The following is a 25,283-nucleotide window of genomic DNA, read 5'->3' as shown; positions in this document are numbered from 1 at the left end:
CAACATGGAGAAACCCCGTCTCTACTAAAAATACGAAATTAGCCAGGCATGGTGGCACATGCCTGTAATCCCAGCTACTCGAGCGGCTGAGGCAGGAGAATTGCTTGAACCCGAGAGGCGGAGGTTGCGGTGAGCTGAGATTGCACCATTGCATTCCAGCCTGGGCAATGTGAGCAAAACTCCGTTTCGAAAAAAAAAAATTTTTATATATATACATATACTATTACTCCACTGATACAGCATCATATTTGTTCTCTACGTTATTGCCAAACCCTGTGATAAGTTACCTTGAGTGAGTGTGAAAACGTGTGCTCTTCCTCATAGGAGTAGGTTCCAGCTATTGCTTCTGAGGGTCAGGAGTCCATTTTGAAAAAGAATAGACAGACAAAAATTGATAGTGCTTTGTCTTTATTTCTGATGCCCATCTTCTTCAGAGGTTAAGAAGAAATGACACTGATGTACAAATGACTCACCAAGGGACTCTCACCTGACTCTACCCTTGCAGGGATGGAATAAATCCCTTCTATTTTCAAGTCTGTTTGTCCCATTTCTGTTTAAACATAATTTGAAAGCCAGCTTGGACCTTGTACTTTTCAATTATGTTAACGTAAAATACTCGTAATGAATGTAGTATGAGTTTAAAGTGAGCTTTTCAGATCCTATAAGTGCATCCTAAGTAATGACAGGCTTTAAGATAAGGAATATATGCATTTTGTTAAGGCAGAAATCTCATAAAATTTCATGAAAAACCATGGTCAATCCAATGATGCACTTTTTAAGACAAGTTTGTCTGGAAACTGGAAGGGTCAAAAGACAACAAAAAAGCACACACCAAAAAACCTCACTTTAAGCAAATCTATAACTTGAAAAAAAAAAAAAGCCTAAGAATATTCTGAGAGTGGTACATAGTTTTATAGTAGCCACAGTAACTTCCAGTGACTGGCAAATTTCTTTGCATCAGCTGGCATGTGTGGTGAATGGAATTCCCAAAACAGCTCTTACACCCTTCCACTTTCCTTCTACAGGCCTCGGTCTTGTTTCCAAAGGTGACTGCAGTGAGGATGTAAGGTCCATGACCTCTAGGGATAATGCCATCCACTCAGGAAGAAAGATGCTGAGAAACTCTAGGGATATCTAAGTGCACATCACAGGGGGAGAATCAATTGTGGAGGTTTTAAGAAGACATTTGAATTTTTGCCCCTAATCAAGAAGTGTTTTGCCATCTGGTTTACATTCAATAACTAGTTGGCTCATCATTTGCAGAAATAAACTTTCCTCTAGATTAGGAAACTTCATCATGAGATCTGAGATATACTGGTTTGGAAAGTTTCCTCAGTTTCTCTTGGCTTCGAAGTCCCCGGCCTCGGAGTGGGGTAAGGCCCATTGGAGGCAGATGAATCTGAATAAGAACAATAATATGAAGAATCATATTCATCATCATTGCAGCAGCTCATATTCACTGAGGATCTACTCAGAAAGTACCATATTCTCTGCTAAGTGCTGTATCTACATTGATTCATTAATCTTTACACAAGTTAATCCTACAACAACCTCATAAGGGATTATTATTCTAATATTTACAGATGAGGAAATGAAACCTCAGAGAAGTTAAAAAACTTGCTTAAGGTTATACATTAAGAAGGGAAGCCAGGATTTGAACCCAGATCTGTCAGATTCCAGAGCCTGTGCTCTTTGCTATATCGCCTGCATAGAGGAGAAAAAACGAGCATGGATCACATAGCAAGTTGAGAATCCAAAGAAGGGGAGAAAAGTGTGTGTATATAAAGATGTTCTGTGCATAGTAGAAAACTGGGATCAAACTAACTGCCTAGCAAGAGAGGGGCTGGTTAAATTATGGCTGGGATGGTTAATTTTTCTTTCTTTCTTTTTTTTTTTTTTTTTGAGACACAGTTTCACTCTGTCACCCAGGCTGGAGTGCAGTGGCATGATCTCAGTTCACTGCAACCTCGGCCTCCCAGGTTCAAGTGATTCTCTGTCTCAGCCTCCCGAGTAGCTGGGATTATAGGTGCTCGCCACCACGCCCGGCTAATTTTTGTATTTTTAATAGATATGGGGTTTTGCCATGTTAGCCAGGCTGGTCTCGAATTCCTGACCCCAAGTGATCCACCTGCCTTGGCCTCCCATAGTGCTGGGATTACAGGCATGAGCCACCGTGGCTGGCCTAGGATGCTTAATTTTTTGTGTCAATCTGATTGGCGATGGGTGCCCAGATTAAACATCATTTCTAGGTGTATCTGTGAGGGTGTTTCTGGATGAGATTAGCATTTGAATCAGTGGACTTAGTAAAGCACATGGCCCTCCCCAGTGTGAATGGGCATCATCCAATCCATGGAGGGCCTGAATAGAACAAACAGGCAGAAGAAGGGGAAGCGGCTCCTTTTGCTTCCTGCCTGTTTGAGCTGGGACACCTCATCTTCTCTGGGCCTCAGACTGGGGATTTCTACCATTGGCCCCTTGGGTTCTCAGGCCTGTGGACTCAAACTGAGTAATACCACCAGCTTTCTTCTGGGTCTCCAGCTTGCAGACGGCAAATCCTAGGACTTCTCAGGCTCTATAATAATCACATGCACCAATTCCTTATAATAAATCTCCTTTCAGCCGGGCACAGTGGCTCACGCCTGTAATCCCAGCACTTTGGGAAGCTGAGGTGGGCGGATCACCAAGTCAGGAGTTTGAGACCAGCCTGGCCAACATAGTGAAACCCTACATCTACTAAAAGTACAAAAAATTAGCTGGCACGGTGGCGGGGGCCTGTAATCCCAGCTACTTGGGAGGGTGAGGCAGGAGAATCGCTTGAACCCGGGAGGTGGAGGTTGCAGTGAGCCGAGATCGTGCCACTGCACTCCAGCCTGGGTGACAGTGCGAGACTCCGTCTAAAAAAAAAGAACCAAAAAAACTCCTTTCAGGCGTAACTAGATGTATCTCTGTCTAGATAAATAGAGAGCCAATTCCTCATAATAAATCTCTTCACATATACATCTAGCTGTCTCTAGATGTACATATCTTCATTCTACTGGTTCTGTTTCTTTGAAGAACCCTAACACAATGGCACATTCTTACAATAGCATACAATGCAATCATTTAAAAAAGATTGGGCTGGGCGTGGTGGCTCATACCTATAATCCCAGCACTTTGGGAGGCCAAGGCAGGCGGATCACTTGAGGCCAGGAGTTCGAGACTAGCCTGGCCAACATGGTGAAACCCTGTTACTACTAAAAATACAAAAATTAGGTGGGTGTGGTGGTGCACCTGTAATCTGTAATCCCAGCTACTCAGGAGGCTGAGGCAGGCGAATCCCTTGAACCCAGGAGGCTGCAGTGAGCCAAGATTGCGTCACTGCACTCCAGACTGGGTGACAGAGTGAGGCTCTGTCTCAAAAAAGAAAAAAAAGATTGAGGGAGAGCTACATACAAAGATGTGCAGAAGACATGAAGTAAAATAAGTATGCAGTATAACATTATATCCAGAATCCTACATATGTAAAGAAAATGTAGGTACATGAATACAGAAAAAAAGACTAAAAGGGTATACTACCAAACTAATTAGGTTGAGCCACTACAATATAAAATTGCTGTTTTTGTAGCTAAAAGAGTTGAATATTGGCAATTTTCCATTTAACAGTTAAAGTGTTCACCCTCTGCACAATGAGAAATTTTTTTTTTTTTTTTTTTTAAAGAAATTTGGGTTGGGTGCAGTGGCTTACGCCTGTCATCCTAGCACTTTTGGAGGCCACGGTGGGCAGATTGCCTAAGCTCAGGAGTTCAAGACCAGCCTGGGCAACATGGTGAAACCCTGTTTCTATTAAAATACAAAAAATTAGCTGGGTGTGGTGGTGCACGACTGTAGTTCCACCTATTCGAGAGGTTGAGGCATGAGAATCACTTGAACTGGGAAGGCAGAGGTTGTAGGGAGCAGAAATCATGCTGCACTCCAGCCTGGGCGACAGAGTAAGACTCTGTCTCCAAAAAAACGAACAAACAAAAAAGAATTCTGGCCAGGCACGGTGGCTCATGCCTGTTATCCCAGAGCTTTGGGAGGCTGAGGTGGGAGGACTGCTTGAGCCCAGGAGTTCAAGACCAGCCTGGGCAACACAGTGAGACCTCCATCTCTACAAAAAATTAAAACATTAGCTGGGCGTGGTGGCACATGCTTGTAGTCCCAGCTACTTGGGGAAGTGAGGTGGGAGAATCACTTTAGCCCGGGAGGTCAAGGCTGCAGTGGGCCGTGACTGCACCACTGTACCTAGCTTGGGTGATGGAGCGAAGACTCAGTCTCCACAAATAAATAAATAAATAAAACTTCTTTTAAATTAAATTATTGTTTTAAATTTATGGTATGAAAGAATTTAAGAAAACATAAATTTATATACATTTATTATTTTAAATTCATATAAATTTGAAATTTATTTTGTTTCTTAACTTTCTGAATGTATTGTTTATATAATTTTTTTATTTTAAATTTATATATATAAATTTAAGTTTTCTTTATTTTTTGAGACAGGGTCTCACTCTGTCACCCAGGCTGGAGCACAGTGGTGTGATCATGGGTCACTGCTGCCTCAACCTCCTGGGCTGAAGCAATTCTCCCACCTCACTTCCCCAAGTAGCTGGGAATACAGGAGTGTGTCACTATGCCTGGCTAATTTTTAAATTTTGTATAGCAATGGGGTCTCACTGTGTTGCCCAGGCTGGTCTCAAACTCCTAACCTCAAGTGATCCTCCTGCCTTGGCCTCCCAAAGTGCTAGGATTATAGGCATGAGCCGCAGTGCCTAGCCTGGATGAGAATTTTTGACCATTTTTACTTTCTACTTTATGTATTCCTTTCATGTTTGAACTTTATTCTTTTAGTAACAACAAACCTGCCTTTTATAATTAAACACATTTCCATAAAAAAGATGAAAGTGAAAAGAGAAAAAGCTCTACAGTGTGAGCTGGTTTTCCCTTCCATACGTGGAAAGCTATGTAAGCAGGATACGTCATGCATTCATTGACATTTTACTTTGTTGTGATGGGCTGGCAGCATGCAATGATAGCTTATTTCCAACATGCCTCCCTCAGCAGCTCTGGGCTTCTCAGCAAGCACTCGCCCTCTTGTTACACATTCTTGGAAATAACCAGGTTGATGAGGGTAAGTACCCAGCACTTGTTAACCGGAGTCACACTTACTGGCCTTGGGTAAGGAATCTTGTAATGCAGTCCAATTTCAATCCTGGCTGTGCATTCATCTATACACTGTTTAATTAGGTCTGTGTCCGTGAGCTATTAAAAGGGAGAAAGAAATGAGGCTGATAGTATCTTTCTAATGGTGCATAGAGTATAGGTATACATTTTCTCAAACTTTTTTAGTTCACTAGCCAGTAAATGAAATGTTACTAATTTGGAAAATCAAAAGCAATTTAATATTAAAGCTTACCATAAACTTTTAAAATCGTTAAAGTAGGTAAAAATAATTCAAATAATACAAAAGGATGTAACATAAAAACTACGTTTCCCTCTTACTCCTCTATTCCAGTTCCTCATCTCGGAGACAACAATTAGCAGTTTCTTGTGTGTTCTTGCAGGGGTATTCTATGTATATGTGAAAATGCACATGTATGTAGAAGCTGATTATTTTTCTCACACAAACAATAGCTCCCTTTGTTCTGAACCTTGCTTTTTCATGAACATAACTTGAGGTTCCTTCTATATTCCATCTATAGAGCTGCTCCCTTCTTTTTAACAGCTATATAAAATTCCAACAGAAGGCTTTATTATAATTTCACCAATCTCCTACCCATGGATAATTAAGTTATTTCCAATTTTTTGCTATTATAAATGATTCCGCTATGGATCTCTCTAAAATTACTTTGCTTACATGCATATGTATCTAAAAGATGAATTCCTAGAGAGAGAGGACTGCCAGGACAAAGGCATAGATTCATGCATTTGTAATTCTCACAGATATTCCCAGATTACTCTCTAGAGTTCACACCAATTTACATTCCTACCAACAATCTATAAATTATATTCTCACCGACACTGACTGAGAGTGCTTCTTCACACCCCCCTCATGTTGATTAAACTTTAAAGTAACCCCATGGTTTCTGCAAGTGCTGTCCTGAAACCCCCAGAGTAAGACACTGGAGAATGATCTACACCTCTTAAACTGTCAACTGCCTTGGCTCATTAGTAAGGGGAACAAAGGGCTTTTGAAATTCCAAAATAGTCAAATCATGGTAATCCACTTTCAATTAAAGGAATAAAAAGTTCATTCTGAAAAACAGCCAAGTAGGAAAAAGGGAGAAACTCTTTCATTATGAGGTAGGAAAATGAATCAAGACGTGGCTCTGCTAGGAGTTTGCAAGTGGACTTCAAAGCTGAGCTAGGATTGCATCAGCACCAGATGACACCCACGCAGCAAAGTCTGGGTCCATGTGGCTTGGAAATTTCAAGGGCGTTCCTGTCCTATGGTACCTCTTGGAGCACAGAAGAGTTCCAGGAACAGCAATGCAGAGAACCACAGCTGTGATTCCCTTGTGGCAGAGGCCCAACTTTCTGACCTCTGTGCTTCTCAGAAGCCACTGATTTGCTGTCTGTGTTGGAAAAGAGTTCCATGTTCCCATTTGCCCACTGAGATTCAGAGCAGTTCATGGGATACCTTTGGATTATTAAACTCTTAAGAGTAATCAAAGTTACAAGAAACTCATTATGTCTGCATGAGGGACTAGGAAGAAAGAAAAAGCCCTTGACAAAGATATGGTTAAGGGGGTTGGGGCTTCCGGGGCTTCAGCTGTCTATCTGAACAAGCTTGGGCTACAGTACTCCAAATTCAGTCATTCACGGGCTGGCTGCATGATTCTGCCATATCCACATACTACTTATACTAATGTTAAAATTTTTCATTAAATGGACTCTCTTAAGCAATAGCATTTGTGAAACTGTGGTCTAATATTCTCTGTCCTTTATAACACATGCTAAAGCAAGTACGTATCTTAAAATTAAGAACCCATGTACCTCTTCCGCCCAGTCCCAAATAATCTCATGTACCATCAGTGGCACATACACCTCCCTCTGGCTCACTCCTCGAGCCAATCCAAGCCGAGGCAAAGGAAGAGTTATTGCGATAACTGAAAACCGAAACTCTTGAGTAGTCTTCAGGTGAGTGAGCGTGCAAAGGTTTATTGGGCATGTACTATGATATCCCCAATACCGCAGGCTGGACAGTGCCTTCAACTATCAAAGTTATTACTTGGGCAGAACAACTCTGATACCTGAAGCTACAGAAAAGGCACAGTGGTATATAATCAATGGATGCAGTGACTGCTACAGACAGCTATAGGAATTCAGAACAGGCGGCCAGCATGGGGTTGAGGGGGAAGCAGAGAAACTGAGGAAGATTTCCTGGAGGAGGCCAGTTAAAGTATTTATAGCTGCTCATTCATTTAGTGACAACCACAAGGAGGTCCCTTGGGATATACTAGATAAGTATAAGACCGTGTCTATATGTTCAAGGAACTGATGATCTGGTTGGGAAAACCATGCCAACATAAATAAAATAAAGAAGAAAAAGGAGAATATAAACAACTATTTAGGGATCTCCAAGCCTTTTGATAATCTACTCTTTTTTTGGTTTTTTTGGTGACAGAGTCTTCCTCTGTTGCCCAGGCTGGGGTGCAGTGGCATGATCTTGGCTCACTGTAACCTCTGCCTCCTGGGTTCAAGAAATTCTCGTGCCTCAGCCTCCTGAGTAGCTGGAACTACAGGTGTGCACCACCACACCCAGCTAATTTTTGTATTTTTAGTAGACAGAGTTTCACCATGTTGGCCAGGCTTATCTTAAACTTCTGACCTCAAGTGATCCACCGGCCTCAGCCTCCCAAAGTGTAAGGATTATAGGCGTGAGCCACCACACCTGGCCAATCACCTACTCTTTTCATTGAAATATTTCTGAGCCCACAGCCCCATATATGTATTTATATTAATTTATAAATGTATTAATTAATTATATATATGTACTAACAAGTTCATTGTAACTGTGTACCAAACAGACTTTTTAGAAAGATGAAAGGATAAATAGAAATAGCAGTTGTATTTTATTTCCATTCCTTAGAGGATTGTTTAAGGACCTCATGGGGTACATATACTCTGGTTTGGCAAGCATGGTCTATGCTAAGAGCAGAAAAAGTTTGGGGAACCTGGGTTTGGAGGAAGGTCAGCAGGGTAGAGAGAAACTTCATAAGTCAGCCTTGAAAAGCTAGAGGCATCAGGGATTCAGAGAAGGGGAAGTTGCTGCAGATTAGGAGGGCTTCTGTGGTAACGCTTTTTTTTTTTTTTTTTTTTTTTTTTAAGAGACAGGGACTCGCTATGTTGCCCAGGTTTGTCTCGAACTCCTGGGCTCAACTGACCCTCCAGCCTTGGCCTCCCAAAGTGGTAGGATTACAGGCGTGAGCCACCATGTCCAGCCTTTGTAGCACTTTTCCCAACTGTAATTTTATATTTCTTTCCATCTAACTCAAATGCCTTTGACAGCTGTGTCTTGGTTTGGCTTATGTTTGTCTTCGACATCTAGTCTTGTGTTTGGCACATAGTGGGCAATCAAATATTTGTTGAGTGAGGAATGAGAACAAAGAGTTGCAGAGTGGTGACAGGAGCTGTGACACCAATGGGCCAGTGGGGAAGGGGAGGCACTCCTGTAGAAAGATGACCCTGCTTTGGACCATTAAGCCATGGTGAGGTCCTTCAGGTGGCCAGGCAGAGGCCAAAGCTGGGGATTCAGATGTGACAGCTTAAATCACAAGGTGGCTGCATGTTGCACAGGCCTCAGCACAGAGGGCTGACCTTCAGAGGACCCCTGCAGCTGGCGGGAGGGTGTGTGATGACAGGGCTGAAGAGAGACAGTCAGAGGTCAGAGAGGGAAAAGTGGTGAGAGTAGACTGTTAGGAAGTTTCATGAGGGGAGCAGTGACCGCGCTGAATCCATTAGATCAGTGAGGAGACGGAAGAGAAGTCAGGTGTGAAAGCCTTTTTCCATGCTTAGTGCCGGGCGGTCTTCCCCGGAGCTAACAGCTAACGCTTTAGGGTTTGTAGGGGGGTGGTCCAATCTGGCTCCCTGCTGTGTGTGCAGTTCCCTTAAACCAGCTAATGGAGACACTATTTTACCCAGTTCTGTGGTCCCAAAGGGCAATCTCACTCTGCTAGCCAAAGAGGCTTGAGTTCAAAGCTGTTATGAAGGAAACCCTGTGTCTTAATCCTATTCTCTTCCTTCTAAATGGGTTTATATTTAGAGGCTTTGAATAGTTTATGAATTGAAAAAAAAAAAAAAAAAACACAACAAAAAACCACTTTCCTGCACACCTCCTATGGGAGTGGCCAGCAACGGGTACAGTATGAGGACTGGCTCCTCCTCTGAAAACTCATTGGCCTGCTCATGTCACCTGGCTCATAGGGTCTTCTGAGGACACTGAGCCACTTACTGGCTGGCTTGAGACCTGGAACAAGTGAAGAGAGAAACACAGGCTTCCCAGTGGTCAGGCAAGCTAGCCAAGCTGTGCACTGGCCCCTTCCTGCCCCAAGTTCTGCCACCATGACTGTGCGGCTCAGCCCTCTTGATTAAAGACCGAAAAGAAATAAACAAATATCATAAGGAACAACTCTCCTCTGCACAATCTCCAAGTGGGGCCTACTTACATTTTTGTTTTTCCGGAACAGCGTTCTGGCTTCATTTAGTATGTACTGTTTTTCTTTGATGGTGTCTTCCATCTGCCCTGATGTCGCCTGCCATTTCCTCGCAAGCCTGAAAATGCTGCGGTAGAGGCCAAGGACTTCTTGTCGTGTTGCCGTTGTCATCTTCAGACCCACCAAAATAGAAGAGGGAAAATTTGCATAAAAATGCAACTTGACAGGAGGCACCAGGCAGATGTACAGTTTTTTTTTTTTTTTTGAGATGGAGTCTTGCTCTGTTGCCCAGGCTGTAGTGCAGTGGTGCAATCTCGGCTCACTGGAAGCTCGCCTCCCGGGTTCACGCCATTCTCCTGCCTCAGCTGCCCGAGTAGCTGGGACTACAGGCGCCCGCCACCACGCCTGGCTAATTTTTTGTATTTTTAGTAGAGACAGGGTTTCACCGTGGTCTCGATCTCCTGACCTCGTGATCTGCCCGCCTCGGCCTCCCAAAGTGCTGGGATTACAAGCGTGAGCCACCGTGCCCAGCTGATGTACAGTTTTTTAATTAAGACCTTTAATTAGTCTAGAAATAATTGCTCTTTCTCAACAAATCTGTTGGGTAGCATTGCTGAAACCATCTAATAGAAACACCGTATCTCTCAACTGGCTTTGTAATTCATCCCGAGGTTGAGGGTTGCTTAACCACATCGTTTGCCATGGTGGCCACATTTATGAACACGGCAAAACCAAAGCTCACACATATTATTCTTTAAGCCAGTCCAGTAAAATTATATTACTCACCTGAATGCCTAGGTGAAGGCATATTTTTGATAACTGAATTTTCTAGTTAAGGGAGAAATGGAATGTAATCCACTGGTTACAAACTCAAGTGCCTCTGCGGCCTGGCAGGTAATATAAATGAGAGGACTTGCTTGGATGGGGACAGTGGCCACCTGGAAAGGAAATGCCCCCTTGAAAGGGAACAGTTGCCATTCAGCTCCAGCCAGCAGCTGCCATGTAGAAAGAAGTGCCTAGGAATGCCAGATTTCCTGATAGCTTAAAAATAGGTGGCAATCCAGATTTTAAAAATATGACATCTCAAAAAAACACACTAAGTCATTATTTTTGAAAATGTGAGGCCAGGCGTGGTGGCTCACGCCTGTAATCCTAGCACTCTGGGAGGCTGAGGCAAGTGGATTGCGTGACCTCGGGAGTTCAAGACCAGCCTGGGCAACATGGTGAAACCTTGTCTCTACTAAAATACAAAAAAAAAAAAAAAAAAATTAGCCGGGTGTGGCGGCATGTGCCTGTAGTCCCAGCTACTTGGGAGGCTGAGTCAGGAGAATTGCTTGAACCCCAGAGGCGGAGGTTGCAGTGAGCCAAGATTGCACCATTGCACTCCAGCCTGGGCAACAGAGTGAAACTCCGTCTCCAAAAAGAAAAAAAAAAAAAAAAGACGACTGTACAGGCCAAACAAAATGAGTCTGTAGGCTCAGTTCCACCCAGAGGTTGTCAGGTTGCAACCTCTCTTTTAGTCTGTCATAACCTTTTTGGAAATGTTTCTCAAAATCGTTGGTCTACTTTCTTGTCCAATAAGTATAATTAAAAATCTTTCTGATGACTGGCCGGGTGCGGTGGCTCATGCCTGTTATCCCAGCACTTTGGGAGGCTGAGGTGGGCGGATCACGAGGTCAGGAGATTGAGACCATCCTGACTAACACGGTGAAACCCCGTCTCTACTAAAAATACAAAAAATTAGCCGGGCGTTGTGGTGAGTGCCTATCGTCCCAGCTACTCAGAAGGCTGAGGCAGGAGAATGGTATGAACCCGGGAGGTGGAGCTTGCAGTAAGCTGAGATCCGGCCACTGCACTCCAGCCTGGGTGACAGAGCGATACTCTGTCTCAAAAAAAAAAAAAAAACAAAAAAATCTTTCTGATGGCTGAAGATCTCAAGGCCCCTCTGGGTTTTTAGTCTCAAACATCAGTTTTAATTTCAGAAGACGTGGCCAAGAGAGAACGGACATAGGTATATTCTGTAAAGCTAATTGTATTTTTCAAAAGCATAATTCCCAGTATCTTTAAATTCTTATTACAAAATATTTCAGATACAAAAAGATATAGAGGCCAGGTACAGTGGCTCATGCCTGTAATCCCAGCAGTTTGGGAGGCCGAGGCAGGTGGATCACTTGAGGTAAGGAGTTCAAGACCAGCCTGGGCAACATGGTGAAACCCAGTCTCTACTAAAAATACAAAAATTAGCCAGGTGTGGTGGCAACCACCTGTAATCCCAGCTATTTGGAGGCTGAGGCACGAGAATCACCTGAACCCAGGAGGTGAAGGTTGCAGTGTGCCAAGATCACGCCACTGTATTCCAGCCTGGGCAACAGTGACTCTGTCTCCAAAAAAAAAAAAAAACAAAGAAAAGATATTGAGACCAATATAATAGCCATACAGTTACAACAGACCTTAAAGAATAAATTATGTATCCAGTAGAAACCCCCACTGTACCCCTTCCAAATCACATTTCCCTTCCTCTCCTAGAAGGAATCACTATGCTGAATTTGTTGTTTATTATGCATATCTTTACACATAACATTTATAGTATTGCTTTGCAAGTTTTATTTATTTAATTATTATTATTATTATTATTTTTGAGACAGAGTTTCGCTTTTGTTGCCCAGGCTGGAGTGCAATGGCGCAATCTCGGCTCACTGCAACCTCCGCCTCCCAGGTTCAAGTGATTATCCTGACTCAGCCTCCCAATTAGCTGGGATTACAGGTGCGCACCATCACGCCCGGCTAATTTCGTATTTTTAGTAGAGATGGGGTTTCACCATGTTGGTCAGGCTGGTCTCGAACTCCTGACCTCAGATGATCCACCTGCCTCAGCCTCCCAAAGTGCTGGGATTACAGGCATGAGCCACCGCACCCCGCCTGCTTTGCAAGTTTAAAAAGTTTATAGGTAAGTTCTGCAATTTGCTTTATTTGCCCATAACATTCATAAGATTCATCCATGTTGTTACACATGGCTCTGGTTCATATATTCTCAGTGCTGCAATTCAGCCTGCTGTATGAAGATATCCCAATGTACTATCTATTTTGCTGATGGATATTAGGTGTTTCCTTTTTAAAAAAAATTATTTAAGGCCGGCCGGGTGCGGTGGCTCGTGCCTGTAATCCCAGCACTTTGGGAAGCCAAGACAGGCAGATGACAAAGTCAGGAGATCAAGACCATCCTGGCTAACAAGGTGAAACCCCGTCTCTACTAAAAATACACACAAAAAATTAGCCGGGCATGGTGGTGGGCGCCTGTAGTCCCAGCTACTCGGGAGGCTGAGGCAGGAGAATGGCGTGAACCCGGGAGGCGGAGCTGGCAGTGAGCCGAGATTGCGCCACTGCACTCTAGCCTGGGTGACAGAGTGAGACTGCATCTCAAAAAAAAAACAAAAAAACCCCCAAAAATACCAAAAAAAATTTATTTAAGGCCACGTGCAGTGGCTCATGCCTGTAATCCCAGCACTTTGGGAGGCCGGGACAGGCAGGTCACTTAAGCTCTGGAGTTTGAGACCCACCTCGGTAACATGTTTTTAACAAAACATTCATTTTGTAAAAAAATACAAAAATTGGACAGGGCTGATGGCATGTGCCTGTAGTCCTAGCTACTTGGGAGGCTGAGGTGGGAGGATCGTATGAGCCCGGGAGGCTAAAGTGAGCTGAGATTGCACTACGAGCTAAGACTGAGCCCCTGCACTCCAGCCTGGGTGACAGAGTGAGACCCCATCTCAAAAACAAACAAGCAAACCCCAACAACTTATTTAAAAACTTCAGGCTGGCTCCAGTGGCTCATTCCTATAATCCCAGTACTTTGGGAGGCTGAGATGGAAGGATCATTTGAGGGCAGGAGTTCAGGACCAGCCTGGGCAATATAAAGAGACCCTATCTCTATAAAAATGAAAAAACAAAGTATTTCAGCCCACCCTCTCTTTTCATAACTATTTACATTTCTATATCTAAAATAAATTCAGGGAAGCTAGAAAAAAAAAAGTCCCACTACTGGAAGATTCTGATTAGTCAGAATTAGAACAATGAATATTGTACAGCCTTGAACCAGAAGACAGAGTGGGAAGACAAGGAGGGCAGATTTGGTGAGTAAGTAGCAAGGCCAGGCAGCTGGACACCTCATTCTGAGTTCTGGGTTTTCCTCTAACAGGCTCATCAGGATCGGGAAGTAAGCTGCTCACTGCCTGCTTTTGGGAACATGATCCATTTTCAACTTATGGAGGGAAAGGCATAAGAGGTGGAGATAATATGCTTTAGGGTAGTCCTGAAATTATAAGAATTTGAGCAGCTAAAGAATGCAGATTGGAGCTGGAAGTGGGCACGTTTACCTCAAAATTCTAAGTACTTGCAAGGAATTCACCTTACAGAGAATTTCTCTTTCCAATATGAGCACTTACTCTGACCCTGATGACGTTTCTTGAGGTTTATTCTTGAGTAAAGAATGAGCCAACTGATGAAAAGCTTCAAATACTACTTCACCTAATTCAAAGGTTAAAAGGACCAAAGTTATATTCAATACCAATTCTGAGTCTATGAGGCTGCACAGAAAAAATGCTTACAAGGAATTCATAAAAACCAAGAGAGAACATCATGCTTTGTGGCTTATTGTAATAAAAACCCAGATGAGATGATGACATTTTTCCTGGTAAGGAAACAGGTTTCTGAGTTTCTGGCTCTCCCTAAAACTCCATGGTTTCATATGAAAATACATGAGTCAGTTCCTGTGAGGTACAGGGAGTCTGTAACTAACATCTCTTAATGATTGCTTCACTTCCCTGTCATTAACAGACGGAACTTCCTTGACTGCAAGACACTTGAGAAAAGTGACCAAGGTCAGGCATATTCAATCAGCAGCAAGGTTTTTTGTTGTTGTTGTTGTTGTTGTTGTTTTTTAGAGGCAGGGTCTCGCTCTGTCACCCAGGCTGGAGTACAGTGGCATGATCATGGCTCACTGCAGCTTTGACCTCCCAGGCTCGAGTGAGCCTCCTGCCTCAGCCTCCAGAGTAGCTGGGACCTCAGGCGTGTGCCACAACAACTGGCTAAAGCAACCTTCTCTAAAAATCTAACTTTAATTAGTTTCCTTCTATGACTCTAAGAATCACTGTTTCAAACTCTAACTGATCATATACCATAATCTGATACACAAGCCCTGCAATTAGGTTAATACCCTCAAGGTAATGAGCAGTGCTAACAATTGGTACTTAATAGGACTATTTTCAAAACACTTTAATTAACGTTTAAGTGTTTTGAAAACTAATCCTGAAAGGGATTTATGTGATGTCTCACTCTGCAACATCAGGTGACCCAGAAAACCCAAGTTTCAAAGATTTCCTGAGAGAAGGGTCTAAAGCTGTATTCACCATTGTGTACTATTAAATCTGGCCTACCATTTCCTTCCAAGTCTTGAGAGAAAAGGCAAGAAAAGAAAAATGCTTCTTTTGTTCTTTTCTTACTGGGTTTGTTTCAGGTCTTTGAGGGAACCATGTTCTTTCTTGCCTTAGGGGCACATATCCATGCAGTTTTCTCTTTCTAGAAGGCTTTCCCCTGAACCCCTCCCTTTTACCTGACCAACCCTATCCATCCTGCCATTCCCAGTGAAAATATGGATGTCTCAGAAAATCTTCCTGCTTCCCTCACACCCATTGGGTTGGGGCTCTCTGTTGAACCTTCTCACAGGTCCTAATATTCTTCTTTGTATAGCACTCCTCACTTAAGTAATGGTTTGTTAAAGTCTTCCCCCAGTAAACTCTCATCTTTATGGGGGACAATGATCACATTCATCTTCTTTACTGCTGAATTCTCAGCACCTAGAAAGGTATATAATCAGTATTCAATAAATGTTTGCTGAATAATTGAGAGTATCCTGTGCTATAGAAAGTTTGTGATTCTAGAAACAGAATCAGCCATATATTTTTTAAAAAGTTTAAAAAGCTCTTTTCCTTTTTATATTTTTGTCTTTGTTCCTAGAAAGCAACTTATTTAGAAAAATCAGCTTTTCCCGAATATGGATTTAATGGCTTGAAACCAACATTTATTGCTCTAAAACTATCAATTATCTCTCACAATTAATGCAAGACTAAGGAAGCCCTTTTCCTTCTTCACTACATCAGGGGTTGATCTGATACAATGGGGTCTGCTGGGATTTTCTTACCAGCAACACATCAGGAATATTCAGTAGTTTAGAGGACCACAATTCAACTGCGGTCTCAGCTGGTCACGAAGTCTATCCATGTAGATTTTTAAAAGTTAACCTTCTATAATCTTTATTCTGAGACCGACATTTCTTCCAATTCTTTACTCCTTTTCATCTCCCTAACCCCCAAATCCCAGAATGAAGAAAGACAGAAGATATGAGGTGTGCCTGGAAAGAAATGGGACTAGAAGCTGGTCTCTTTTCTTAAAAATCACGCCCTGTTATAACACAGGGTTATACATGTATGGAGGTGAGGATCATTTTCAAGCCTCTGTGATGTGCAGGCCTGTGCCACTAAGAAAAGGCTGACAGATGTTGCTGCCAGTGTGTTGTGGCCTCTGGTCATAGTTAAGAGATGTGTCCCCTAATGCCAAGTGTCCCAAAGATTGGTTGGGGAGGTGATCTTAGATATACAATACAAACTGTATATTAGAAAAGCCCATCAAACCCATAATTTTGAGTGATTTAGATTTTATGTGATATACAGCTTCCTTTAAAGAAATGAATTAGAAAACTTTTTAAGCTAGTTTAAAATATAGGTAAACAGCAAAAACTGTGATGTGGACTCTGAAGTTTGGGAGCTACTGCTCTAAGGTGCCTTGCCATGTCATACTTCTGTCTGTCTTGGCTGAGTCTTCCTCTGCCTACAATGTCTCCTTTCTGCTAGCCACCCCACACCATCAAACAGACACCTACTTGCTATTAAGCTTTTCCAAAGCAACCTTTTCCTTGCTTCTATCATGGCCAGCAGATAGTTCTGCATTTCTTTCACTCTGTTTTTTCTTCTCTGAGTCTGAATTCCTGAAGGGCAGGGATTGTATCTTGTTCATTACAGTAAGAAAAATATTAAAAGTTACATTTGCTTTGCATTTACTGTGTGCCAGATAATTTGCTAGGTACTCTATATATGCAGATACTACCATTATCCCCATTTTACAAAGGAGGAACCTGATGCAGAGACTAAGTAACTTGTCCAAGGTCACACAGCTAACAATAGGCAGGGCCAGGATTCAAACTCAGCTGGTCTGAAGTCAGAGCCCATGCTTTTAATCACGAAATACACTGTTCAATCTCAATAAATGTTGAATGTCTGTTGATTGCTTTAAAGAGCTTAGCTAGTTGTGACAAAGGGAACTAAATAATTCTAGTCCCTTTCTATACAAAGAGCAAAGGAAGCAATTTTTTTTGCACATTGATGTGAATTCCAATAGCCTTCCCCATTTGCCACCTGCCCCTGCTCCTAACCTGCAACCGCCCTTTTTAATTATGTTACACACCAGCATGCTCTAAGCAGGCTGGGCACATGGCTGCACCGCTTTGCTCTTCCATTCCCCGTGGCAACCCTGTCCCCTCTGACTCCAATGGAGCCAACATAAAAGCCACCAGTGCAGGGGCTCACTACAGTGCTACTACCTGGTAGGCCTTACTCTTCCCTTCCAAGGATCCATCCATCCATCCACTCACTCAACATTTATTGAAGGTCCACCATGTGCCAGACACCTGCCGTTTCTGGGGATACAGTGATAAATAAGCAGCCATGGTCCCTACCCTCCTTGAGCTTATATTCTAGTGGCAGAGGCGGATGATGTACAAGAACAAGAAATTCAGACAGTCATATGTGCTCTGAAGAGTAATAAGATACAAATGACCAGAGGTGGGGGTTATTTTCTGGGTGGTCAGTGACATTTGAGCTGAGTCCTGAATGGTGTGATGGAACCTAATAACGGACCCAGGTAAGGGGAAGCTGGTGCAAGTAGAGGGAACAACAGGAGCAAAGGATGTGACGTGGGAATCGACTTCAAAGATGAACATGAGGCAGGGCATGGTGGCTCATGCCTGTAATCCCAGCACTTTGGGAGGCTGAGGTGGGAGGATTGCTTGAACCCAAGAGTTTGAGACCAGCCTGGGCAACACGGGGAGATCCCATCTCCATTGAAAAATAAAAACATTAGCCAGGCATGGTGGCTCATGCCTATAAGCCCAACACTTTCAGAGGCTGAGGTGGGAGGATCCCTTGAGCCCAGGTGATAAAGGCTGCAGTGAGCTATGATCACGCCACTGCACTCAAGCCTGGGCAACAGAGTCAGACTCTGTCTCAAAAAATGAAAATAAAAAAGATGAACATGAATGCAACAAGAGCCTTTGGGAAAGGGGCCACAGGTCCACAGAATCCAGCACAGGTTGGGGGTAGGCCTTGGAAAGGCACTTTGTTTCTGGTCTTAAGTGCAAAAGACACTGGTAGATTTTATGCAAGCTGGAGTAACACGGTCTGATTTATATCTTTTTAAATACACTGTATATCAAACTACTGTATATCATAACTACTTATAATTCCAACACTTGTACAGATGGTGAAACAAGATCTTGCCTAATGCCCCTAATTAGTTGACAGGAGTCAGGGTCAAGAGCCAAAAAAGCTGGATGATCATTTTCCTGACTGACCACAAGCTTTTCTGTTTTTATTTTGGAGTCAGTAATGGGGACTCATAATGGGCAGCGATCAGTCTAAAAAACAAAAACAAAAACCAAACACCAAACACCCACCCACTCTGCCACTCCAAAGTGCAGTGAGAGGGTCTGGGGAGGTTCCAAGAACTTACTGTACAAGGCATACCCCAGACACTTGGTGTTTCTACAGGAGGACTATGGAAAGATCTGCTGGTATGAGGGGCCTCATCCACTGTGCCCTTTTTCCCCACCTCTGGAACAGTTCCTCTGCCTTTGGAAAGACCATTGCAGCATGAACACTTAGGAATTTAAGAGCAGAGATGAAAATTCCCTTTCCCCAGCTGAGATTTATAGAAGTATGACTCTGGTCTCAGGAATGTCCAAATTCCAAATGCTGGACTCTCATGAGGCTTTGCCTTCTAAAGAAAATGTGTTGCAGTACAAATAAGAAATGGGACAAAGGCAAGAGGAATTTACCCTGATTTTCAAGCCCCAGGAAGTTAAACACCCCTTTCCATTTATTTCAGGAAAGACCTACCCCTAGGTGGAATTTTTTCCCTCATCAGAACTCATGACCGTAGTATAGTCAAATTTCTCTCCCAAGTACTTTATGATTTTTTAGCAAGGAGGGGCAATCATAAACTCCACCCAAATGAGATCATGGTCTTCTGTGCTCATTATGTGCAATGTCCCTCTTTTTGCCATAGGAAGCCTCTCTACTTCATACAACTGAAATACCCTTTCTTTGCCTATTTGCTGCTTCCACCTTTTGACTTCCATCACTTCTGGACGGGTGCCCTTTTCACACTGGGGCTGGGTCAGTGTCCCGGCTATATGCACTCCTGGCACCTCTAGCATACCCCTGTCATAATGTTCATCCTACTCTATCATAATTTTGCATGACTTACCTTTCTTTTTCCACCATGTGTGTGTTGCAGGGAGTAGGAGGTGGGGAGAGCAGGGAGAGATTTGGGACTGTCTTGTACATTACATGCCTAGGCTGGCACATAGTTGGAACATGACAAATATGTATTAGAAGAATAAATTTACACACACAGAATGGTCATTGATAACGTATGTTCTCATCCTGAGATACACACGATGGTATCTGGACAAGCTTCCCAACTGATGATCCCAGAGCATTGAAGGGTTAAATACTAATTAACCCTTACTAGGATGCTTTCAAGAGCAGTGTGTGTCAGGATAAAGAACTGGAGACTCAGTGTTACTTGGGGAGGAATCCTCATCAGTTTCATCCAGAATAGCCTAAGAGACACAGCTATGATGTAACCCTCACTCTTAAGTTTTCTTAAGGCTGGTTAGGGTTTGTCCACTGGACTGAAATACCTTATAATATTTCCATGAAGTTTAGAACCAAACATAGAAGAATGGGGTTCTGATACTTTTTTCCTGAAAAAATCCTTTTGGGGAATAAGGTCCACTATACTCAATGATCATGGGTTAAAATCAATCTAGAAAACTGTGACTTAAAACGGTCATTTGGAAAACCTCTACAGAATTGAAATGCTCTTGATAATGTCAGAGCAACCAGATGTTCTTGCCCTGTATAGCAGAGTAGGGAATGTCTGTCCCATTTGTAAGGAATAGCAGATATAATACAAAATAAATGAACATTTATTTTGGGCTCTGGGTGGACAAGGCTGGGTTTGAATCTTGACTTTACCCCATTGGGCAAATTATTAACTAACTGCCTGAGACTTGGTTTCTTAGAATGTACAATGGGGTAATAGCAGAACCCCTTTCAGAGTCGTAAGGATTATTCATGAAATAATCCATGTAACATCACTTAGCACTGAGAGTTAACAAAGGCAAATGTTACCTGAATAGGAGGAAACAGAGGAAGAACAACGAGGTCTCTTTTATCTATGCTAAGCTTTGTCTGAATAGGAGAGAAATGTGTGGCCTGTTGGTGAATTTATTGCTTTGTGGTAATAATGGATTTTCCTAAAGCTGTTTCCCTCTGATCATTAATAATCCCTGTACAGCAAAGGACTATTGTTCTTTGGTATGAGTAAATAACCCTGTTGGAAGCACCGCTTATCTTCAGACCACAGCGCATACTTCTTACTGGAAATATAATGCAGGTGCCAACACCAAAGGCATGACCAGGCTTCCCTTCCTATTTTTCTTCCTTTATCTCTTACTCCTTGTTTATCCCTCAGGGCACTTTTCTCTTAGATCTGTTATACTCCCTCCTTTTTGGTGTACACCCATATTCTTACCCCAATCCAATAACCTTTAAGTGAAATTGTTCCCCATACATTTCTGGTCCCATATCCTCCTATCAATTAAACACACACACACACACACACACACACACACACAAACCACAGACTTATTTCCTGTTTCAGATTCAGTTTTTGGTTACTAGAATCCAAAAAGGGAAGTGTAATGCCTCATATGCCACACACTGTTTTGCAAATTCCAGGATATGCTTGTGTGGTATACTTAATCATACCGCAGCTATTTTATGAAACAGCATCTTTTTACACAGAAAATGATAAGAATATGGTCTGTCAGCAATAGGGGGCAGGGAGGAGAGGGTGGATGGCATTTTTATTTTACCTAAGGGAAAATAATTTAGTTTAGGCCCTGTAATATGGGAAGTTTTTAGAACACGGGGCCAAAACAAAAAATGTCTGAAAGACTTCTAAAATGTCTATCCCAAACAAGATCACAGGAGGCAAGCACACCCATTCTAAATATATCATACCAGCACCGGAGCGCACACAAGATTATATTTGTACAGGGGAACTCCAATCAGGCTACTGTAACCAAGATAACAACCAATAGATATACAGCTATTTTTCCCATCAGGGATAGAAGTTCTAAATGAAAAGTTATGGGCCCCTCAATTCAAAAGAAATGGAAGTATGTTTCCTTATTAGCATATTTTAACAGGCAAAGAAAAGGCACGGGTCAGTCAGAGGTGGTGAAAAAGCAGTCACCAGTTACTAGTAGTAGAAGGCAGTGGAAGAGATGTGGTGGGGGGGGGCTGGAATTGAAGGCCAATGCTAAAGATCAACCATTCATTCATTCATTCATTCATTCATTCATAACTCCCCAGCCAGGATCTTTCACCCTTCATATCAAATCGAGAAGTCTGAGAACACAAGACACTGACTTAAGTTCTTGCTTTGTTATAGTTTTCTGAGGAACTGGATTAGGAAACTGACCAAAGAGCTTTGCATGCCACACTAGATACAGTTGGAGCTTTCTAGCACCTGACCCTTGATCCAACTCTCTGATAAATAACCACATTCTGTGCAGGGATCCAGGCCTTCAGGACAGCTTCCTCCACCATCAAATAACTACTGAATGCGCAACTTTCCCATCTGCAGAGGCACCAGAGCTCCTCAGTAGGCTAAGTCCCTTGAGTTTCACATGCGGAGAATGACTAGCCTACATAGTACCCTCGAGTTCCTCCAGTCCAATGCTGACCAAGATAACTTTCTGTGAAGGAAATGTTCTATCTGCTCTGTCCAATAGGACACACACCTGTCACAGGTAGCTACTGGCACTTGAAACATAATGTGTTGGAGGAACTGAATTTTTATTTAAATAGTCACATGTGGTCAGTGGCTACACAGGGATAGCACAGCCCTAGACCAAGAATTGCAAATCAGATGCCCACAGGGGTCAGCCAGGTAGCAGGAGAGGAGAGGCCTTTTTGGCAAACCCTGAGCATGAGCCACATAGACGGGAGACAGCTCTTCAGCTCTGGCTGACAGTTGCTGTGTAGGAACCTCTAGGAACTTCAGGCTGGTGTTGTCAGATTGTCGGATTTTTCAAATGAAGCCCAAAGTCTGGATTTTGATGTCCAATTTTTAAATGTTGGCAAGTAAATTTAAAAAAGAATTTAAATCACTGTGTGGGCTGAACAATATGTTTGCAGGCAATATCTGTCTTGTCAGTATGCAACTTCAAATCTAGGCCAACCCTTCAGCTCAGAGAGAAGAGCTTTATCCATGGCCACTCTGCTGGTCAGTGGCAGATCCAGGATTAAAACCCAGGCCTTCTTATTCATCTTCTGATACCCTTTACACTATATTGTGGAACTGATCGTAATTGTGGTGGGGTTGGCAGCAGTGGCAGGGACAAAAGCCCCTTTTTGTGAGAAGTTGTTGGATTGTATGGCTGATACCTTATGAACACAGTGTTCCTGCCCAGCTACAACCACCATATGGACAAGGCTCTGTACCAGGAGCCAGGAAGACACAAATAAGAAACAGTACCTGGGAGAGACAGCCATATAAATAGACAATTTATCCAAAAAGTCAGGTTTTCTATAACGGACACAAATTACCTGAGCACAAGTCCAAAAGCACTGACAGCTGGGAGAGGGAGGGAGGGAAGAGATTTGAGCCAGGACTTAGCTTCTACTTGCTGCCGGTAGAAGCTGGCAAGCGGGTGGATGAGATTCACTGATTACGGGGATGGGTCCCATTATTCCAGGATATTAAGGGGCCTCTTCCTTTGATCTCTGAGGTCTTGTCTGTGTCGTCTCCTTTGCTGGCTTCTCCTTCTCTGGGTACTCTCTAAATGGTAAGAACCCAAGGGATTTAGGGGTCTTCCTCTTTTATTTACACGCTCTTCTTAGGTGATCTGGGAGCTCCTCCCTGCCTTCCTCATTTATTATCTCCAACCATGATTTTTCCCCGACTTGTATATCTAACTTCTTGACAACTTCATTTGACTTGTTAATAGACTTATCAAACTTAATATGTTCAAAAGAGAACTTTCGATATTCCTTTCTAAACTGTTTTCCCGTAGGGAGTTAACCTTGGTTCCTCCCTCTCCTACACACTTCACATCCAATTCCCCAGCAAGTCCTGCAAGCACTACCTCCCAAATATATGCTGAATGGAATTCTCTCCATTTCCACTGTGACTGAGGGCCTTTTCTTTTTTCTTTTTTTTTAAGACGGAGTCTCACTCCGTTGCCCAGGCTGGAGTGAAGTGGCGCGATCTTGGCTCACTGCAACCTCCACCTCCCGGGTTCAAGCGATTCTCCTGAGTAGCAGAGATTACAGGCGCGTGCCACTACGCCCAGCTGATTTTTGTATTTTTAGTAGAGATGGGGTTTCACCATGTTGGCCAGGATGATCTCGATCTCCTGACCTCGTGATCCGCCCGCCTAGGCCTCCCAAAGTACTGGGTTTATAGGCGTGAGCCACCGCGCCCGGCCGGCCCTTTCAACACTATCTTCACCTCTCCTTTGTCTTACAGTGCAACAGTCTCCTAACAGGTCTAACTACTTCCACCCTTCTCTATCCAGCAGGCAGAGCGGATTTTTAAAAATGTAAATCAGGTCAGCTCACTTCCCTTCTTAAAACCCTTAAGGTACACATTAGCCAAACCCCTGCCTTGGGCTAAAAGGCGCTGCTACAGTCCTGCCACTTCCCCAATTACATCACAGGGCACTCCGGCCCTGGCTCTGTTTGCTTCAGCCACATGGCCTTCTGGCTGTTTCCAACCTAAAAGTCCTTCTCATTGGCTCTTCTCTCCACCCAGAAAACCCATTGTCTCGGATCCCCGCAAAACCGTGGCCTCCTTTGAACGACCTTACCCGATTTCGAGGGGCCCTCCCCCCATCTTCTGTCACCTCATCCGGTCTTTGGGGGGCATTTCTCACTTGCTGATACCTTCTTTATTGATTTACTTAACTCTCTCCTGCACACGAATGGAAGGTAACGGAGCAACACCCTACTCTCAGGTTTGAAGAGCAAGAGAATTACGAAGCTGGCTCTCACGGTGCTAGGGAGTCTCCGTTCCTGTACGGGACCTGGTGTGGGTCAACGTTCCCCAGCCAGAAACCTCTCGCCCCCGGACCGGCCCCTACCATCTCCCATTTACATTCGGGGGTCCAAAAGATTCACAGCCTCCGAGGGGGCCCCACGCCGGCACCTGAGCGTCCCCACACCAGGCCTCCCCTCTTGGACGCGCGAGCCACTTCCGTGAGGCAGGTCCCCGAGGCCGGTGGCGATGACACCGAGCCGCCCCCGCGAAGCTGGGGTCACACAGGCCCGTCTCCCGGCAACGCCGCAGCCCAACCTCCAAACCATCCCTGCCCGTGGGGAGCCAACCCCTTCCCCGCCAGTCTCCCGCGCCTGGAGTCGGCGCCTCCATCCCCTACACTCACTCTGCGTCAGTCCTGCCTTCCCCCACCCACAGAAGCGCGCAGCCCGCGGCGGGCTGGGAGGAGGCGGCGCCAGGAGCCCAGCAGAGCCGTGGCCGACCGAGCACAGGCTGGTCCAGCAGGCCAGGCCGGACCAAACCACCGGGCCCACCTCTGTGGGAGCACCAGTTCCAGGTCTGGGGGAGTCTCGACTGACTGACTCTACCCATCTCCCGCCGCATCCAACAATAAGCTGAGCTCCTCCTCCCCCTATTTTTCCTTTACGCTTTCATTATCCTCCCCGCTCCATTCCCGTAAAACAAGAAAAAAAAATGGTCCAGCCCAGCTCCCTCCGGGTTGCTAGGTCTTTGCCCTTACTTGGCGACGGCTTCGTACGTCTTTATGTGCGTCGTGACGCAATCTTCCACTCGTTCCCTCCTTGCCCCTCTCCCATTCTCCCTCCTGGAGCTGGCGGCCGGCGGGGTTACCGGAAGTGATGATGCAGGAGGCGATGGAGGGGGCGGGGCTTCGGGGCGGCCGCCGCCGGTGGGCCGCAGATGAAGAGGAGGCGGTGGCAGTGGTGGAAGAAGAGGCGGCGGCGGCGCGGGTAGGGAGCCTGGAAACGCGAGCGGGGATGGTAGGTGGTTTGGACCCGCCGGGCCGCCGTCGTTTCCAGAAAGGGTTTGACTGGAGGAACCTCTGGAGCAGCTGTGAGTTTTGGGGAGGGGGGGAGTTGAGGAAAAGGCGGGGGGGCATTGAGAGATGAAGGGGCGGGGGTTGGGTAC

At 44.2% G+C, this 25,283-nt stretch overlaps 2 protein-coding genes across 22 annotated transcripts in view; one reads left to right on the top strand and one right to left on the bottom strand.

The window, feature by feature from the left end:
* Positions 1-391: 391 nt before the first annotated feature.
* Positions 392-25,078, bottom strand: LYRM1 (LYR motif containing 1). Of its 16 annotated transcripts, none has more exons than XM_057300035.1 (6): positions 24,877-24,999; positions 22,688-22,919; positions 14,117-14,198; positions 9,687-9,845; positions 5,188-5,280; positions 392-1,399 (listed from the first exon to the last, which is right to left on the bottom strand). In XM_057300035.1, exons 4-6 carry the CDS (start codon positions 9,843-9,845, stop codon positions 1,283-1,285), a joined length of 369 nt encoding a protein of 122 aa, XP_057156018.1. In that variant the 5' UTR covers positions 14,117-14,198; positions 22,688-22,919; positions 24,877-24,999; the 3' UTR covers positions 392-1,282. The 16 variants fall into 16 exon arrangements, with proteins under 16 accessions (XP_057156018.1, XP_054956116.1, XP_034795814.1 ...); XM_055100141.2 differs by lacking the exon at positions 24,877-24,999 and adding an exon at positions 24,523-24,651; XM_034939923.3 differs by lacking the exon at positions 24,877-24,999 and adding an exon at positions 24,223-24,370.
* Positions 24,379-25,283, top strand: part of DCUN1D3 (defective in cullin neddylation 1 domain containing 3) — a 42,803-nt gene continuing 41,898 nt past the window's right edge. Inside the window, exon 1 of one of the 6 annotated variants that reach the window (XM_055100139.2) lies at positions 24,379-24,693. The gene's annotated coding sequence lies outside the window, so the exon portion shown is untranslated. Of the gene's footprint in view, positions 24,694-25,018; positions 25,209-25,283 lie in introns of those variants that run through there. The other 5 variants (XM_014341700.4, XM_055100138.2, XM_014341697.4 and 2 more) reach the window with 5 other exon arrangements.

The sequence above is a fragment of the Pan paniscus genome, chromosome 18 (genome assembly GCF_029289425.2).
Source record: "Pan paniscus chromosome 18, NHGRI_mPanPan1-v2.0_pri, whole genome shotgun sequence".
Taxonomy (NCBI): domain Eukaryota; kingdom Metazoa; phylum Chordata; class Mammalia; order Primates; family Hominidae; genus Pan; species Pan paniscus.
The sequence above is the reverse complement of the archived record's forward strand: the minus strand, read 5'-3'. Positions and strand labels throughout refer to the sequence as shown.